The sequence below is a fragment of the Zerene cesonia genome, chromosome 9 (genome assembly GCF_012273895.1).
Source record: "Zerene cesonia ecotype Mississippi chromosome 9, Zerene_cesonia_1.1, whole genome shotgun sequence".
In the NCBI taxonomy this organism is placed as follows: domain Eukaryota; kingdom Metazoa; phylum Arthropoda; class Insecta; order Lepidoptera; family Pieridae; genus Zerene; species Zerene cesonia.
Genome location: NC_052110.1, coordinates 5,955,798 through 5,975,456, shown reverse-complemented (window position 1 = coordinate 5,975,456; position 19,659 = coordinate 5,955,798). Strand labels below are relative to the sequence as shown.

Sequence of the window (19,659 nt, the reverse complement as noted above, 5' to 3'; positions counted from 1 at the left end):
CCGTCCTTAGTCTGCAATTTGTATCTATACATTTTATCTGTATTATAGTAAATTCGCGCGCATTTTGACCAATTGTCAAAAGTAACAGAAAGTTTGTGAGCGAGCTAATTGCAAGAAAACAATAATTTTAAATAAATAGCTTGCATACGCAAAAACATTGTTGTTTTGTGAATTTAAATTTGAAGCGTCATCACAAGACAAATCGGGTTAAAATGGTTCGTTATATATTTGGCCATTTGTACTAACGGAATGCGAAACTAACCAAAAAAAAATTATGTGCTTTTATATGAAGGTTTTTCTTTTATGGTGTGATTAAGTGACGATTTAGCATGTTAATGTAGTTTCATTTGTTGTTTGTGTGTTTAGAGTTCCCCAATTCCTGATACTCCGTCAGACAGAGATGGAGCCAGATCGCGTATGACATCGCCGGCTAGGGAGTATGAAATGTTTGAAGATGAAGGTGCTATACTTGGTGATAATCCCGCTGATGAAGAGGAAGAGGATGGAGAAGAATTGTTCAATGATAATATGGAAGCGTGAGTATAATATGATAATGCCATGTATGTATAGAGTAAACATAAATACCCAAACAGATAAGTTGTAAAAGTTCAAAATACAATTCATATGATCTTTCAGCAAATTAAGTAAATAATTTAAATATGTTATGTACGTTCTCTTTTAACCAATTAAATTTCTAAGGGCAGTTAGTAAGTGTTCTTACACTTACATCAAATAAAAAGATAAATTGTTTTATTTATCTTATCTTAGAAATATGTCTTGATCTTCTTAACCATTAGATTCTATTGTGTAATGTGTATGGGTAAATGCCTTACCCATACTGATATATTTTTCAAACATATTTTTTCTCTATAGTGATTATCGTCCAATGCCAGCGTTGGATCGGTACGATGCTGAGGACCTGGATGACGAAGACTATGATAACATGTCAATTGATGATCGCATGGCGGCTGAACGAGAACTACAGCGGAGGGACAGAGATGAAGGCAGAATGAGGAGAGATGATAGGGGACTGTTATATGGTAAGAGAGCTTGATATTCTACATATGCAAAAATAATTATCGTCATCATTAGCCCATACATTCCCACTGCTGGGACATAGGCCTCCTATGAGGGTTCAGGCCATAATCCACCATGCTGGCCAAGTGCGGGTCAGCAGATGTCAGATGTCATTGAACTTTTTTGAATCTTGGACATGCAGGTTTCCTCACTATGTTTTCCTTCACCGTTTTAAGCAGTGGTGATGTGCCTATAAATTCAAAAATAATTTATTTATAATTAATAAATCATAAAAATCTGTTGAGTTAAATTTATAGCTACATGTTAGTCAAACACATAATACCATTAAGGTGTCCAATAATTCCTGTGTGTATGATACTGCTAACAGTGAAATTCAGTTAAAAGCCTAGTCTTTTACGAAATGGGACTCCAAAACTGAAGGGCTGAGTAAATTTAGATTCCATGACAGACACATTATACAACTTTATCCTAATAAAGTATTTATACTTTTTACTTGGCAGTATTTATCATATTATAATTATATACAATAACTCATTTTATAATATATTACAAGCAAATGTACTCAATCACGTTTATGCTTTTTTTTTTAATTTTGCTTTTAGCTTTAATTTTTTCCATTTGCTGTTCTAGATGAATCAGATGAAGAGAGTGGTGATGCACCTCGTGCAAAACGTCGGAGAGCAGCGGAAAAAGCCGCTACGGGTACAGAAGAGCAGGTAGAAGAAGGTATAGAGAGTATTGAAAACTTGGAAGACACCAAGGGTTATACAACCAAGGAGTGGGTGTCAATGTTGGGACCTAGGACTGAAATTGCTAATAGGTGTGTAATACATTATGTGTAGCTTTCATTTGAAAAATTTTGTGTATATATTGATAAAAGTCCAATTTTAAGGAGTTCTTGTGTTCTGAATACTATGTGACAAGTAGATTGGTATGGGAAAATTATATAAAACACACTTAAGATAACACAGACATTGAATTTTTAATTATGTTACATGTTACAACTATATTTTATGAATAGTGCTTAGATTGATTATGGAATACATCAGTGTGTATCATTATCTTAATTTTTTGTGCCAATTAGCTTTAAGTTTTGCCTTGGTAGTGTTTTTCATTTCTCATTGATTCACAAAACATAACTGTTGGGCCATATTTCAGATTCAAGAACTTCCTACGCACATACACAAATAGTAAAGAACAATACGTATACAAAGACCGCATACGTCGTATGTGCGAACACAATCAAGCATCATTTCATGTGGAATTTGATGTCCTCGCTCGAAGGGAACAAGTTCTAGCCTACTTCCTTCCGGAAGCTCCTTTTCAAATGCTACAGATATTCGATGAAGTGGCCAAAGAAATCGTACTACAGATATTCCCAAGCTACGAACGCGTGACGTCAGAGATTCATGTGCGGATTTCCGATTTGCCACTCATAGAAGAGTTAAGAACATTCCGGAAGCTTCATTTGAACCAGTTGGTTAGGACTGTGGGTGTTATAACATCCACTACTGGTGTGCTGCCACAATTGTCAGTTGTTAAATATGATTGTAACAGATGTGGATATATTTTGGGGCCATTTGTTCAATCTCAGAATTCAGAAGTGAAACCAGGGTCTTGTCCGGAGTGTCAAAGTGCTGGACCATTTATGGTGAGTAGATACAAATTTATCTATTACCCATCATATGTCACATCCTTATTTTGTACATTGTTCTTTAACTACAATTTTCCATGTAAGTTTTGTAGGTGGCAAATGCCTCCTTCTATCTTCATATATATTTATTACTTTAACAAAATTAATTTTAAGGAAACATAGTAAATGTGTTTTTAATTTTTTTTTTTTTTTAATTTTAAATTTTCATAGGAATTTATATAGTACTCTACTTTCAAAAGTATACTTATAACTTTTCTAGGTAAACATGGAACAAACAGTATACCGCAACTACCAAAAGGTGACAATACAAGAGTCCCCTGGCAGGATCCCCGCTGGCCGGATTCCTAGAAGCAAAGATTGCATCCTGTTAGCTGATTTATGTGATAGATGCAAGCCTGGTGATGAGGTGGACCTAACAGGAATATATACTAATAATTATGATGGCTCGTTGAACACAGAACAGGTGAGTTTGTTAGCTAAAGCTATTGACAATACAAGTTTAGTAATCAGAGAAAAATCCTCACAAGTTTCTTCAGTCTTCAGAATATGTTATGGAATTAAGAGAAAAACATATATGTATACTTAATGGAACCTGAGTTATAAGTTCATATAATAATAAATAGTAAAGTAATAATAATAAATAGTTTTTATAAATAGTACTAACACACATGTCAAATGAGAGGGATCATCAAAATTTAAAATGATTTAATTTTGTGAATCTTTTATTATTTTAAATAAGATTTAGATTGAAAAATCCCATTTAAAATCATAATACTTAGTAATTCTCTATCGTCTATAATTAAGAAATATTTAAACTTGTACTAAAATTGTAATATGCCAGTTTAGTATGTATTTTTTACATTTAGTGGTTTTTAATTTGATTCCTTCTCATATAGGGTTTTCCAGTATTTGCGACTGTGATAATAGCAAATTACATAGTTGTTAAAGATTGTAAGCACATTGTTGAGTCGTTAACAGATGAAGATGTAGCGAATATAATAAAGTTATCAAAGGATCCACAAATTGGAGAGAGAATTGTTCAGAGTATTGCTCCGTCTATATATGGACATGATTATATCAAAAGGGGTTTGGCGTTGGCCTTGTTTGGTGGTGAACCTAAGAATCCAGGTAAAAACAATTCTTAATACTTTATTTAATCTCATGTTCAATAGAAAAAACTTTGTAGTTAATGGAAATAATTGCTGGTAGTTAGTTACTATTGACTAGCTGTGACCCGCGGTTGAAATCGCGGAAGTCCATATCCCGTAGGAAGATCGGTATAAAAAGTGCCTATATGTTATTTCAGTGGTCCAGCTATCTACGAAGCAAATTTCATTGCAATCGGTTCAGTAGTTTTTGCGTGATAGAGTAACAGACGCACACATACATATGCATCCATCCTCACAAACTTTCGCATTTATAGTATTATTATTCGCCAATAGATGTCAGGAAGAGTCATAATAAATTGGGACTACTCAAACGCCCCCTATTTGTTAAAAAAGTAAGTTTAAATCGATAAAACACGAATAAAACACGAATATGACATTTTCTAAAAAAGATTCCTAGCTAGATCGACTTATCGCCCCCGAAACCCCCTATATACTAAATTTCATGAAAATCGTTGGAGCCAATTCCGAGATTCCAATTATATAAATATATATATATATACAAGAATTGCTCGTTTAAAGATATAAGATAAGATAAGATATAATATTCCGCCCTTTTTAAATATAAAATAAGAGTTTTATTAAATATTATTTTTTTTAGGTGATAAACATAAAGTGCGAGGTGATATAAATGTGCTTATATGTGGAGATCCAGGGACAGCCAAGTCACAGTTCCTTAAATACACAGAAAAGGTTAGTTTGTTTTACTGCTATCACTATATTATGTATATAATTCATGTGATAAAAATTCCCTTCTTATATCTATTTAACTCTTACTATATCTATTATATCTATTAAATCATAAAGATGCTAAGACAATGACACACCATACACTTGGTATCTATGAAATACATGGAGGGAACACGCTTTAATACATTCGATAGTCTTTACCATATCAGTATATAAATTATTTACTAACAACCATCCGCCCGCGGCTTCGCTCGCGTAGTCAATGGACATTCTCATGGGTATTATTCACCTCGCTAAAATTTCTCACTCTATCATCCCATCTAACTACAGCCAAAAGAGACATCAAAAATCTCTCCGTTGCGACGCGGATGAAAGACCGACGAACATTTTCTCATTTATAATGTGAGTAGTTAGGGTTAATGTATAATTTTGAAATATTTTTTCAGATAGCACCGAGAGCAATATTCACTACCGGACAAGGCGCCAGTGCTGTCGGTCTAACTGCCTATGTGAGGAAGAACCCCACTACAAGGTAACTTTGTAATGAACATTACGCAATTAGAATAATATTAACCGACCTCAAAAAAAGGAGGAGGACATTCTCAATTCAATTGTATGTTTTTGGGTTTGTCACTGCAGAACTAACCAATAACTATGAGGTTGTACCCTCCAATGTTAAATCCCAGACATCCCATGTTCAGAATTCACACAATCTAGAAAAGTATATTTTATTTAAATAAATCTATGAGATTCTGGAATTTCCATTAAATTCATTATTTATATATCTGGATGTCCAAATAAATCAATGAATAACCTAATAATTGACAGAGATTGGACATTAGAAGCCGGCGCGTTAGTACTAGCGGACCGCGGAGTGTGTCTCATAGACGAGTTCGACAAAATGAATGACCAAGACAGAACCTCCATACATGAAGCGATGGAACAGCAGTCTATATCCATATCTAAGGCTGGTATTGTGACCTCGTTACATGCTAGGTAAGTGTGTTACAATAAATTTATAGGCGGGAGATATTATATAGAAAACTAGCTTTCCTATATACTACTATAAAATTGGACTATTGCCACATGAAAAATTACATGCAAACAAGGGAAAGAAATGTAAGATACATCCTATTAAAGAAAGACATATTAAGATATCCTATTAATCATAAATGTAATAAAACAGTATTTATTGGCTTAAACGGCAATTTGACCGCTTTCTTGGTACGGTGGTTAACGCGTGAGCGTAGAATAGAACTCCTCGGTCCTGGGTTCAATTCCCGGTGAGGACGAACAAAAAAAAAATGTCTCGGTCTGGCAGGAGACAGTAAGCTAATTACCTAAAGATAATCGATCAGTGAAATAGATGTACATCATTTGCCCCATACCCCACTTGGGGATACGGGATTTCACACAACGGCAACCATGTATTCCGTAGGAATATCGGGATAAGAAGTTACCTATGTGTCATTCCAGATGTCCAGCTATATAAATTTCATTGCAATGGTTTCAGTAGCTTTTGTGTGAAAGAGCAACAAACACACACACACATCCTTACAAACTTTCGGATTTATAATATTAGTAGGATTAGCAGGATTAGTAGGATTAGTAGGATTAGTAGGATTATATAGTGAATCCAACGTGCAGGTGCTCGGTGATAGCGGCGGCGAACCCGATCGGCGGGCGGTACGACGCGTCGCTGACGTTCTCCGAGAACGTGAACCTCGCCGACCCGCTGCTGTCGCGCTTCGACGTGCTGTGCGTCGTGCGCGACGAGCCGCACCACATGCAGGACGCGCACTTGGCCAGGTACCTTTTCTTTTTATTTTTTTTGAAGTGAAAACTTCTTTAGGCGCGTTGAGCGTTTTGGTAGAGGGTAAAATCCTCGGTTCGCGTCACCGACATGCTAATGATAATAGTATATCTATAGCTATGGAGAGCCAGACTAGCGCACGCGCAGTAGCAACTTCAATTCATTGAAATTCGTGTAAATATAAATACTATGTATAATTAAGATAATTGTATATTAATTATTTTTTCAACTACTTTGTATTTATATTTTGTTCATGATTTGTTTAACCTATCATATGTAACTAATAAATAAAACATAAAAAATTTCATATAATTTTTGCATATAGTTTTAATTACTCTCAACTTAATAGTTCCGTTTTCACTTCTATCGGCATTCCCACGACTGCTACTGTTTTTTTTTTATATGTCCCCGGGCGGGCGATGGACCTGGTGGGTCGTTGAATATACATATATGCAGGGAAGAATGGATGGGGCGATTTTTTTTTCTTTACCCGCATAGCTGATTTATTAATATGATATTAGGATTTATTTTCTATCACTATTTTTCAAAGATGGTTAGGAATGAAATTATAGCCTTGCCTTTTCACGACCCACAGAAGGTGGTGTTGTTTATTTATTTATACTTCACTGTACACAGTGAAGTATGACAAATCAAGGTTACGCGATTTCAGTGTACATTTGGCAGCCTAATGGACATAAGCCATTTCTTCCAGACAATTGAAAGGCAAGACAAGACAATTATAGCTTCGATGCGAATCATCAAAATAATTTAATATGTGTATGTGTTTAATATATATGATGTTATTATGACTGTTACTTTTTATATTCTTCAATTGAAAAAATTAGAAATCTTCATAAATTGCATTTAATAGTATAAAACTAATTATTAATAATGTCGCATCCGTACGCATTGGAGCACATTACAAGTGTTTGTATGGTTGTTTTATTATTACCGTGAAAATAATTAAAATTTCCAAATATCGACAGGTTCGTAGTGAGCTCGCACATAAGGCACCACCCCACACAGAAAGGGACCACACTAGATGAAAATAATGAAGACGACAACTCGCTGCCTCAAGATATGCTTAAGAAGTACATAGTGTACGCCAGAGAGAATGTACATCCTAAATTACAGGTAATATATTTTGATTTATATCATGTTTAATCATTTTGACTGGTCTAGTGGTTATGCGCGAGATTAAAACTGACCAGGATTCGATTCCTGGTGGAAAACTACAAAAAAGTTGTGGTCTTCTCTTTAATAATCATTTACTTGTGTACTAGTGTGTCAAATGAACAATACATTTGACTAGCTAGAAATAATAACCTATTGTTACCTTTTCTTTTGTAATTTATATCACAATTTTTATTGTATTTCATAGGATTTTATGGACAATTAATTAAAGTATGATTTGCAATATACATGTAATGAATTAATATATCCCTTACACCTGGATGGGCAAAAGAAAACGTTAATAATAGTTTCGGTATGCATGCGTTTGCAGGTGTTATAAAAACTTTTTCATCATTGTATCATAATTGTTTTTCACTTGTTCCTATAATATTTTTAGAACATGGACCAAGACAAAGTGGCGAAAATGTATAGTCAGTTGCGACAGGAGTCCCTCGCCACCGGCAGTCTTCCAATCACCGTCAGACATATTGAATCTGGTGAGATAATATATATTTTTTTTTATCATACGATATTATAATGTCGAGACATGAGGATAAGATATTATAATGTCGAGACATGAGGGTTACCTTGTGAATCGTATGATCTAAAGTTCTGCTTTTGGCTGCAAGGGACACTGTTTTTATATACTTATTTTTTAGTGTCTTTTTTATATTAATAACCAAGTAGCATATAATTATTTAGAGATTTACTCAGCCCAATGTAGTGACAAGCATTCTTCTATTTATATTCGAAACAATTTAATCGATTAAAGGCCGAGTTTCGGCGTCCCAAAAACGAATTCTTTCAATTTATCTGAATCTTTCATTTATTTTAATAGTAGTGACTAGTCCGTGGATTTTCAACCGATCGAGATGAGCATCTTTTTATGTTTGTTTGGAAATTGTTGATGATTGGTCTTATTGTAGAATTGGAATTGATTCTTCCTCCCATTGACCTTAGGTCAGCAATAAATAAACCATAAGTTTTTTTTGGCTTGGCCACATTTATATTGTTTTAAACGAATGTCCTTCCCGATTCGCAGTGATCCGCATGAGCGAGGCGCACGCGCGGATGCACCTGCGCGCGCAGGTCAACGAGGATGACGTCAACCTCGCCATCCGCACCATGCTCGAGAGCTTCGTCGACACGCAGAAGTACAGCGTCATGCGGGCCATGCGACAGGTATGCTGCTCTACTGCTCTACTAGTCTACTGCTCTACAATTCTACAGCTCTACAGATCTATTGCTCTATTTTGCTCTTTGACTCTCCCGCTCTATTGCTCTATAGCTCTCCAGCTCTACTGTTCTTCTGCTCTTCTGCTCTGCTTACCTACTGCTCAACCTGTCTATTAGTCTATTTCTCTACTGCTCTACTGCGCTACTAGTATACTGCTCTATTGCTCTACATGTCTATTAGTCTATTTCCTTGCTACTCTGCTTTTCTACTAGCTTACTGCTTTAGTGGTAAACTGTTTTTTTTTTTGTTTCTAGACTATTGTTCTTGTATAGTATCTTATTGTTCCACTGTTTGTTATTGCAAATAAAGAAAATACTTTTTTTTTTTCATTAAAGATTTAATGGGAAAGAAAATACTGATGAAAATCAATTCTTTCAGACATTCCAGAAGTATCTCTCCTATAAGAAGGATCACAGCGAACTGCTTTACTACATTCTACGGCAGCTGACCATAGACCAATTAGCCTACATGCGAGGCCTGCACAACTACTCACAGTCCACCATCGAGATATCAGAGAGAGACCTCTTGGAGCGAGCGAGACAGATCAATATAACGGATTTAAAACCGTTTTACGGTAGCCGGATATTTCAAATGAATAATTTCGTGTTTGATGCCAAGAGGAAGGTTATTGTACACACATTGCCAGAAGTGCCTACATCTGCATAGAGGTTTTAATTAATAAAGTGTTTTTCGTATAATCATAATTATGATCGAGAATTGTCGGTTTTTATTCTGAAAATGTGGAAACTTGTTGAAATATTTCATCATTTTCAGCTATGTTCCCACTGCTGGGTCACAGGCCTCATATGAGGGTTCAGGTCATAATCGACCAAGCTGATCAAATATGATTTGATCAAAATGTTTGTGGTGAATCGTTTTTATTACACTTAGATAAATAGCTGTCAGTTTGTCGTAAACTATTCATACAAAAATTCTTCAAACGTTTTTTATTCATATTAACGTTTAAGTGTTTATGAATAAGTAATTTTTTAAAAATATCACCGATTCCGAATGTAGTTAAATAACAAGTACGTACAATATAACCTTCCTCCTTTTTTGAGATTGGTTGAAAACAGAAAATAAATTCATTGGCTGCTGGTAACTGTCCTATCACCTAATATATAGGTCCTCGGACTTAAATCGGCGTTCAAGGACAAGCCACATTCTCATTTTCAATTTATCTGCGTATGTTTAAACAAGACTGCTCAACACGGTGAAGGAGATCATCGTGAGGAAACCGGCGACTGTGTCCCAGCAGTGGGAACATATATGGGCTGATGATGATTATGAATGATGATGAACTGTCCTAATGATTTGCTGATTAATTAACCGGTGTTCGTATAATACCTAAATAGTTTAATATTGTGTCAAATATTTGATTTCTTTAACCAATTCAAACACTTACTCGTATTTTATAAATTAATTGTATAAATAAATTCCTGTGAACCCTGAATTATTGTACTCCTTTTCCCATTTTGTTCTCTTATATCTTTATAATAATAATTTTAACATGATTGTATGAAGATGTGCCTAAAATCTACAAAATTGTAATTTAAGTAATAAAAAAAATTACCCGCCTATAAAAAATTACTAAATAAATAAGTCTTGTAAACATCACACATCGAAATAAGGTAAATATACTGGTATGAGCTTGAAATCGGTTTGGTTAAAAAGTTCAAATGCCAAATCAATATTTTAAAATAATTGAGACGGCAGTATTGATCTATTGCATCATTTTTTCAAGACGCTTGTTTTTAAAGTAGTTTAATGAATTGGGTCACATAAATTTAACATTTAAACATATTAAATGTTTTATTTTTTTGGGCTTTCTTATAAAATTGTATAAAAATTAAAAATATCTCGATATCGTAATGTTGCTTGGCCTTTTTTAAATATGTGTTAATTTTATCATGTTTGATGTATTAATAAATGTTTTGTAGTTAGATATAGTTTTAAGGGTTAGTTATTATTTGATTTAATTGTAATTTTATAGTTATTTAGCGATTTTGTCTTTGATTATTTATCATCGAAAGATCTGTGAATATTTCCCACCTCTTTGAATCGTGCCTTATAAAGTACAAAGTTTTGAATTTATACATTTTGCGGGTTCAAATTTGTAACTGATCAATGAATAATTGAACGTATTTTTGTAATGTTGTATGGAAATAAATTGATTTTGAAATAATATTTTTTTTATTGCTAATCGCATATGAAAAGGTTTTTGGAAGCGAGAATATGACTAGAAACATTAAAACACTGTTCTTTATAAATATGAATGATATTGAATTTAGATGGAAATCGTTTAATTTTTTTGTTCTGTCCCCATTTTTTTTGTCCTATTATAATATTTTCATTGGGCCATTGTTAACTGTTATTATAATAATTGTAATGTCGACTGACAATAAATAATAAAGCATGAATGTGGTCCATTATATCGATGGCCAAATCTTACGTGTTTGTCCTAGAATTAATTATTAGAGACATAACGCGCACACATATTTAAAAATATTGGAGGTACATTAAATACAGGCATCTAGTTTGTCTTAAAATTATTGCATTTTTTTACACTTATGAAACTACAAAAGCTAAAAGGATTCTTAGATTTGTTGGATTTGGAACTGCTTCGCATAATAATTGTAAAAAAGTCTTATCTTTTTATATGGAAACTAAACTTTAAGCGCATTCTGCGTTATGGTCGGACAATGCAAGATTATATCAAGTATAACAATTCATCAAAATACGCTGTGATAAAATGCACTAAAGAAATAAGGGTTACTCAATGTATTTACAATGATTATACGGATGTATATTAAAGCTATAACAATTTATATTTGTAGTAATGTTGATGGTCATTAGGGGTGGAAACGCTAGGTACAAATTGATCGTTAATGCCACGTTTACACATTCGTACGAATAGCTAAGCGAACAAACAAGTTTGTGTAAGCTCGGTAAAATATGCATGTTCGTTACTCGCATTAGGTACTATTTCCACTAATATGTAATGAAAACCTCTATATTTATCATCATCATCAGCTCATGTGTGTTCACACGGGCCTCCTGTGGGGTTCAGGTTATAATCTTTGATTGGAATCAGGTCCTAATCACTTTGCCACCGCTGTCGTCTATTCATCATATTGTATTATTTTCAAAATATTTACAATATTGGTTTTTATATATATATCAAATATAACTTTCTTATGCTACTCATGATAGAAATGTTATAACTAAGAAGAGGAAATGTGTATTGCTTACTAGGCCCTCCTGGTTTAGCGCGTGGTACATACCTAAATAGCCTACAGCACATTAAGATTACGTACATATTGAACGGTGAAAGAATTTTTTAAATCGGTCCAATGGTTCCCGAGTTTACCGCGTTCAAACAAACTCTCCTTTATAATTAAAACAGATAAGAAAAGATGAGGGGTTATTTATAAATTTAGATGAAGGTAGCTACGACAAATAAAGAATAAGTACCATGTATAGAATTATATAATCTGTGATACTTTAGAATTTTAGATTTGTCATGAAGAATTATTGACTTTGGAACAATGACCGGGTTTTTCCATTGGCCACTCAATTTTATCAAATATTCATGTCTAATTGCTTCTATACAGTTCCAACGCTTAATTTTAGAATCGTCTTTAAAAGAAAATCGATAATATTGCGCGCATGTAAAGCCGCGCAGTTACGTAATTAAAATGCAATATGATGCAAATTGTAATTATCTCGGCCTGGACACCGAATATAGAATATTCAATCCCTTGATATAGATTCTTGGTGTCGGTTAGAGGCATTCTTAGTGTCGGCTTATTTACACGTCGAAAATATATATTTCAATTTTTCTACATTATGACAGAGAATAATATTTGAAATCAGTTTTATACTATTAGAAAAATAAGTATTTGAGGTATTTGAGATATTTGAATATAGAACCTTCGCATTTGCAAATGGATTTGTTTTATTTCATGCCATGAACATGAGAATAATAAAACAAAATGAATTTGTCAAAATCTTAAATTTTATTCATATTTTCACATTAAAAATCGTATGACATTAAACTAAAATTTATTTTACGACATTTACACATACAGTCTTATAAAATAAATCAATTTTAAACAAAATATAATTATTTGCACATTTACAAAGCCTCTATAACATTACATTTATGAGTTTAACTCTAGATGTAACAATCATTTATATTACAATCAGGTATCTTATAAAACACAATTATTAATATAACTTTATTAACAACCAAATTTTGTCAAATATCACCCAAGTGCAATATTAACAATTGTTATTTTGTGCCTTATAGTTAAATTATAGACATCAGAATTTAAAGTCATACAATGTTTTCTACAAAATACTAGTACATCACATATAGTTAAATCATCATTACAATATATCTCTCATTCTCATAAATAGCAATAACAACATCCGTTTTTCAAATATGTTATTTTTATTTTCAAGAATATTAAAAAATCTCATCAAATCAGGTAACAATACAAAAACTAAAATATTCAAGTACAGACAAAAGAGTTGAAAAAATAAATAGAATTAATAAAAATCTTACCCTATTTCTGAATGACCAGCATTATTTTACAAATCAATGAGCATGCAATGTATTCATTTTTAAATTTTGAACAAGAAAAAGTAAAAGAATATAAATTTAAATATAGAATAGTAAAAAAGCAGTATAAAAAGGAATTTACAAAAGACAATCCCTTACTGATATGTAGGAAAAGTTTCAAGACACAATAGAATCTTAAACTGAAATCTTCCAAGGACAATAGAATCTGAACTAAAAACATTGCTGCTTATTCAATAAAATCTTAAAGAATACTTAGTCACTAGAAGAATCAGATTCCGAGCCACTGCCGCTATCTGAACAGCTTCCACTGCTGCTTCCACTGTCAGACTCGCTTCCACTGTCAGAATCACTATCAGAGGACGAGCTATCTGACGAGGATCCTGATGAAGAAGAATCGTCATCGGAGCAGTCATCACAGTTTGAGTAGCGCTTCTTTTTCGCAGGGATCTTGCATTTGCCATCACTAAAACAAAAATTATTAGGGTCATTGATTAATATATCAATTATTAAGTGGCAATAATAATATGCAATTGAATAACTACATATACTGTTAGAAATAAAATTATTTAAATTGTCCAGATTACCACAAAGTTTCAGAGATTTATAGAAAAAATGAGGGTAGTTTGAAAATGGCGGTTATTATTTAAAATACGAACCTGCACTTTTCTTCCTTGGCTTTTAAATTCTTCTTAAGCACTTGCGTACGGGAAGGGCGGACGAGAATCTTGCGTTGGCCAGTACATTCGTAGCTCCAATGTCCATATTGAAGACATTTTTGACAACGTATCCCTTGAGGAAATGCGGCCGCTAGCGCTGCTTGCCTGCAGACAAATCAATAATTATCAATCTGTAGGACGCAAAATGATATTGAAACCTAAAACATATTGTAAAACAATACCGTTTCTTCTCCGCTTGGTGTCTGTTGTAAGTTCCCAAAGTCATCTTGTATACGAAAGTATCAACGTGGACCGAACGCAATTTCTTATTAACAGGTAGTAAAGAATGGCGATCAAGAACGTGTCCTGCACTTCCTGGATTCTCAAATGCAAGTGATGCAAATTAATAAACTGCAACAATAGTCAAGCGTGGGCATCACAAATCATTGAAATTGACAGCTGACAGATTGACAAACATAATAATGAATTCTGTAAATTGTTACGGCTTTTCACTAAATTAATTATATTAGAATGTAGGTTAATTTTATGATACAAAAACAAACGAGGAAGCTGTATTAACAGAAATTAAATAAAAATATTAGATTTTATAGCTGATATGTAAGTTTAACTTTTGCTTCCAAAAAATAATGAACGCAGCATAACCTTACTTTGTCAAGGTGTCAAAAAATAAATAGTATCGAGAAAAATGTCAACTTTGTAAATTTTGAGATGATTCCGTAATGAAAAATAATATTGCGTCGTTTAATTTACTAATCAAGTATGGCTAAATATATTGCTCAAATAATTGTCCTCGGCGCTCAGGTCGTTGGCAAAGCGTTTGCGCGAGCTTTGAAGCAGGAAATTGCAGCATCGCAAGAAGCAGCTAAGAGAGCTGGTGGTGGACCTCAGGGCGCCAGGCGGGCTGCCGCAAACGCATCTACAGGTCTTACTTTAGAAGAAGCTATGCAAATTCTTAATATAGAGAAATTAGATCCAGAAAAAATCAAGAATAACTATGAACACTTATTCAACGTAAACGATAAGTCTAAAGGTGGTTCATTTTATTTACAATCAAAAATTGTTCGAGCAAAGGAGAGAATAGATACAGAGATGAAGGATAAGCAAACCCAAGATAGCAAAAGTCAAGCAAATCCATCATGAACTCATCAACACCTGAATTGTGATTGAATAGCTATAATTTTTAAAGTTGTATATTTTGTAGTTTTCTGTTGAGTAAAACAAATTTGTTTTGTAAAATATTTTATTTGTAGAAAATGGACACAATAGTGACTAGAATACATCAGTCTTCATACATATATGTTGGTTATGTGTATTACAAATTTTGACAAACTAGATAGTCATACTTAGATGCATAAGCATGTTATAGATCAATAAATTTGCTAAGCAATTAATTCTTTATTGGTTATTTTGTTTACTTTAAAATATAACTGTTACCATTGTTTGCATAAAGCATCTGTATTATATAATGACAATAATCTTGCGTAGAAGCTTTCCTACTCAAACTTTAGGTTTATGCTAAATAAATATTATATATGACATATCATTTGTGCAAAATACACTTATTTTGTTATAAACTTCATCTTGGTAGTAAATAAAAAGCACAACCTATTTGACGATGAAAGTGATATGGTATGCTTAACATTTTGATTAAAATTGACTTTAAAATAATATAAATCAGTATTATAAATTGTACTTAACAATAAGTAGCTTTGTAATAAAAGTTTTTTTACAAAATATAAACTATAATGCAATTAAATGCTTGACTAGATAAAATTATATTTGGTATGTTAATAAAATATGGAAGATAGTAAACAGGAAGTTAAGAATTTGAGTCTTTCCGTCTACAAACTAATACATCAACCGTTTAAAACATTTTTGTACACCTTACATTAAAATTAAGTATAAATACGTTCAAAAATTCACTCCATTAAGTCTTTTCGGTTTTTGATCCCATTTATTCCACTCCCAAATTTTCCAAACCATCAATTAAACAAATAACGCTACATTTAAAAAGCTGACTAGATATGTAAACACTTACACCTATCTTTTTTAATTCTAATTTATTAATAAGTATATAATATGGCAGTGTTTCATTAGCTAATTGTATAAATTTCCCTTATATTATAGAAGGGTATGACGAAATTACTAAAACAGAATTAACTACGCTTCATTTCAGTTTTTTTTATAAATTTAGTAAATTAATATGCCTTCCTTTTAAATTATAACCTGAGTTTGTGCGAGTTACGTATTCAAATATTTGCAAAAATCCACCAAACCAATCAATCATATTCTATAGCTATAAATGGAGAGTTTATAGTGCCCCTTTATGGTCTATGGCTTAACGTCCAACAAAACAACTACTTCATATGGACTACATTCAGACATACCTAACACATTACAAAGCCAACCATAAAAACCCTTTTCAAAGTCACATACATCTTTCCACCAATTTGCACCACTGAAAGTCAACTGTACTATACCTGCATACAATCCGAGTCCAATTGTAAATATGACAATCAAGAATGGATATGACAAAATAACGATTGGTGCCAATAACACCTTCCTTACGCAGCTAAATTCCTCTGTGACCTGAGAGAAAATATTATACCATGCCAATGTGCCTATATAAAATGAATAGGCAGCAGATATACATGCTACAAATGGAACACACACCAAACTGAAAAGAAATATATGTGGCCCATTATAGAGGGAGCATTTAGACACATCCATTTTGCTCAATTCGTCCGCTACAATAGAAGCTTCAATAATTTCAAGTTCTTCTCTGGAAATATTGAGTTTGACATCAACATTTTGACCTTTCTTCTTTCCACGTTTAATTGTGCCTGTCATGGTTAAATAGCTGTCTTTGCTCTCAGATAGAGAGCAATCGGGGGTAAGAGATGCTTCAGAATCCACTCTCAAGGCAGTCACTTCAGTCTCTGTGTTATCTGACTCAGTAATTCCAGACACAATGTTAACTCTTTTCTTTCTCTTTGCACTATTTTTCAAACTGTCTGTCATATTGCCCATTTCAAAACTGTTTTCCGAGTAGGTTTGTGATAGACTGTTGGGTGTTGGGCAAGAACTTTCGTTGTTTTCTGAATTAAGGATTTTACAACTCTTTTGCAATTCATTATCTTCACGCAAGTCTCCATGACTAGAGCATGCGTCTGAGGAGTTTTCATAGATGGGCGATAGGTCGATTATCTCCCGGCTGCTGTTTAAAGTTAGAGGTTGGTATCCATTCTTCTGAACAGACTTAGATTGATCATTTGTTTCATTCAAATCTTCATCATGGACATCATTGATGATGGGTAAATTAATTTTCATATTGGATTTGAGGCCCTCCATAGTAGAATGTATTATACCATTTGCAACATGTTCAGATACAGGTGATAACCCGTTTTTATATTTTGTTGGTACTTCAACATCAGTGGCACCCTGTCCGATATAAAAATATCATTGTTATCGAAATACCTATGTGATAATCGAGGCTATAATCTATCTCTGTACCAAATTTTATATAGATACTAGTTGCACCCAGCAAACATTGTTCTGCCTTGCTCTTATCATTTAGGTGTATGAAAAATAGATGTAGGCCGATTCTCAGACCTACCCGATATGCACAAAAAATTTCATCAAAATCGGTCAAGCCGTTTCGGAGGAGTATGGCAACGAAAACTGTGACACTAGAATTTTATATATTAGACGATAAGCTTTTTTGGAGTTAAAGAGTAACAAACACACGGAACATACATATCCATCCATACTTATAAACTTTCGTGTTTTTAATATTAATAGGATACGCGGAAAACGTTATGTAAATCTGTTATTTCTTAGTTTTTAAAAACACACATTTATAGCAATAAATTATACTAATTAAAAATGAGAAACAAACGCTTTAAAAATTATGAAAAAGAAATAAATCGTTTCGCAACGATAAAACTTACCTGAACAGTTATTATGTGATCGACATGACCAGCGATTGAATTTTGCTTTTTCCCGTTTCGTTTCTTGGGAAGAATAAATAAAGGTTGTTCAACTTGAGCCATAATACTCAAAATCGATCTTAAATTCTTAATGCACAGTTGAACGAGGCGATAGCGATAGATTTTCAATGCAGTGTTAATTTAAATGTATTCCTAAAAGCGCGAAAGATAAGTAAATTATGTTTTTCAACGTTTTTATCTTATGTTTAATTCATAATTTGGTGCAATAGGATCAAGAATACGAAACCAAAACAAATTTCACCATTTTCCTATTTTTTCCAAACGGGCCGGAAAATGACTTAGTGTTACTATAAATGAAAAAACCCGTATTGATAACTTCGGTTTACAATTTGTATGTTATTGTTTTTAATTTTTATGGAATTACTTATGGAAAACGAAATAAATTAATAAATAAATTTCAATGAAATAAAATCATGTTTAGAGAGGGATTAGATATTTTAATGGGTAGGCGATATTCATCTTGTTTTGCGACGATGTGGTATACATCAATGTCGCCGCTGTCGTCTTAACCTAGAAAATTTAAACTAGAGTCTGGAATTTGGAAATTAAAAACAATTAAATTGTACTGATAAACACGATTTATTATACAATCTTAAAAAAGAGGCACTAGTAAAAAACAGTTGCAATCATTCATAGCAACTATGTTAAAGGTACTTAATGCAAGTTTATTTGAGTTTCAAAATGTAAACAAATCTGTAACCTATATTGGACAAAAAATTTGCAATAACAATTGTATGCTTTAAGGGTATGGTCAGCTTGGTTACTGGAGGAGCTTCAGGTCTTGGTAAAGCTACAGTAGAGACCTTAATTAAAAATGGTGGAAAAGTAGTCATATTAGATATTCAAGGGACAAGAGCAGAAGAAGTTGCAAAGTCTCTTGGTGAAAACGTTATAGCCTCTAAGGGCTGCGTAAGTGGTATTCATTGCAGAACCAATTAATATTATCCGTAAAAAAATTAAATTTCATGATAATGTCACTCCCATCACATTGTACTTAAGGATGGTTTTACCATTTTTTGATAATATTCATGATATTTGACTTTTCTTAGAGTAAAATATATAGATAAGCTAAGCAGAGCAAGCAAGTTGTGAAGAAAAATTTAATATAATACATAAAATTCCCGTGTCACATGTTCATTCCCATATTCCTCCAAAACAGCTAGGCCGATTATTATACAATTTTGTGTGCATGTTGGTTAAGTCTGAGAATCAGCCAACATCAATTTTTCATACGCCTTCATGATAAATGTAAGGAAGAACAGTTTTTGTCTGGTCAGCTAGTATTTTTATAAAATCATAATATAATGTGGGGTAGTTTTTTTCATATTTATTCTGAATGTGAATCCTACTTACTACTTCCTACTAATATTATAAACGCGAAAGTTTGTAAGGATGTGTGTGTTTGTTGCTCTTTCATGAAAAAGCTACTTAACCAATTGCAATAAAATTTGGTATGTAGATAGGTCGACAACTGGAATAATATAAAGACTACTATTTAAACCGATATTCCTACAAGATAATATAAAGGCTTAGTAGAGTACTTTTCATCCTCTTCCTCTCTTGATCCTACTACGAAACACCGGACTCTCAACACTCTCTCCTCAGTTGCCACC

The 19,659-nt window shown here is 33.0% G+C and overlaps 5 protein-coding genes across 5 annotated transcripts in view; 3 read left to right on the top strand and 2 right to left on the bottom strand.

Annotated features, from left to right (window-relative positions):
* Positions 1-56: 56 nt before the first annotated feature.
* LOC119828995 (DNA replication licensing factor Mcm2) lies at positions 57-10,953 on the top strand. Its single transcript, XM_038351341.1, has 15 exons — positions 57-215; positions 367-536; positions 874-1,040; positions 1,669-1,858; positions 2,197-2,689; positions 2,952-3,155; positions 3,589-3,820; positions 4,460-4,551; positions 4,995-5,080; positions 5,377-5,544; positions 6,196-6,357; positions 7,348-7,495; positions 7,932-8,031; positions 8,577-8,716; positions 9,150-10,953. Exons 1-15 carry the CDS (start codon positions 213-215, stop codon positions 9,435-9,437), a joined length of 2,643 nt encoding a protein of 880 aa, XP_038207269.1. The 5' UTR covers positions 57-212; the 3' UTR covers positions 9,438-10,953.
* Positions 10,954-13,337: 2,384 nt separating this feature from the next.
* On the bottom strand, positions 13,338-14,473 carry LOC119829081 (zinc finger CCHC domain-containing protein 10). The gene is made up of 3 exons (XM_038351457.1): positions 14,258-14,473; positions 14,016-14,180; positions 13,338-13,822 (listed from the first exon to the last, which is right to left on the bottom strand). The coding sequence occupies exons 1-3, from the start codon at positions 14,299-14,301 to the stop codon at positions 13,612-13,614; spliced, it is 420 nt and encodes a 139-aa protein (XP_038207385.1). The 5' UTR covers positions 14,302-14,473; the 3' UTR covers positions 13,338-13,611.
* A 208-nt stretch (positions 14,474-14,681) lies between these two features.
* On the top strand, positions 14,682-15,432 carry LOC119829085 (mitochondrial import inner membrane translocase subunit Tim16). Its single transcript, XM_038351460.1, has one exon. It carries the CDS (start codon positions 14,796-14,798, stop codon positions 15,174-15,176), a length of 381 nt encoding a protein of 126 aa, XP_038207388.1. The 5' UTR covers positions 14,682-14,795; the 3' UTR covers positions 15,177-15,432.
* A 380-nt stretch (positions 15,433-15,812) lies between these two features.
* LOC119828982 lies at positions 15,813-18,306 on the bottom strand. The gene is made up of 2 exons (XM_038351326.1): positions 17,987-18,306; positions 15,813-17,477 (listed from the first exon to the last, which is right to left on the bottom strand). The coding sequence occupies exons 1-2, from the start codon at positions 18,086-18,088 to the stop codon at positions 16,368-16,370; spliced, it is 1,212 nt and encodes a 403-aa protein (XP_038207254.1). The 5' UTR covers positions 18,089-18,306; the 3' UTR covers positions 15,813-16,367.
* Positions 18,307-18,545: 239 nt separating this feature from the next.
* The window catches only part of LOC119828938 (3-hydroxyacyl-CoA dehydrogenase type-2-like), a 4,305-nt gene continuing 3,191 nt past the window's right edge, over positions 18,546-19,659 (top strand). The window contains exons 1-2 of the mRNA XM_038351265.1: positions 18,546-18,696; positions 18,791-18,955. Of these exons, the coding sequence (XP_038207193.1) occupies positions 18,688-18,696; positions 18,791-18,955 (174 nt within the window). The 5' untranslated portion in view covers positions 18,546-18,687. The remainder of the gene's footprint in view (positions 18,697-18,790; positions 18,956-19,659) is intronic.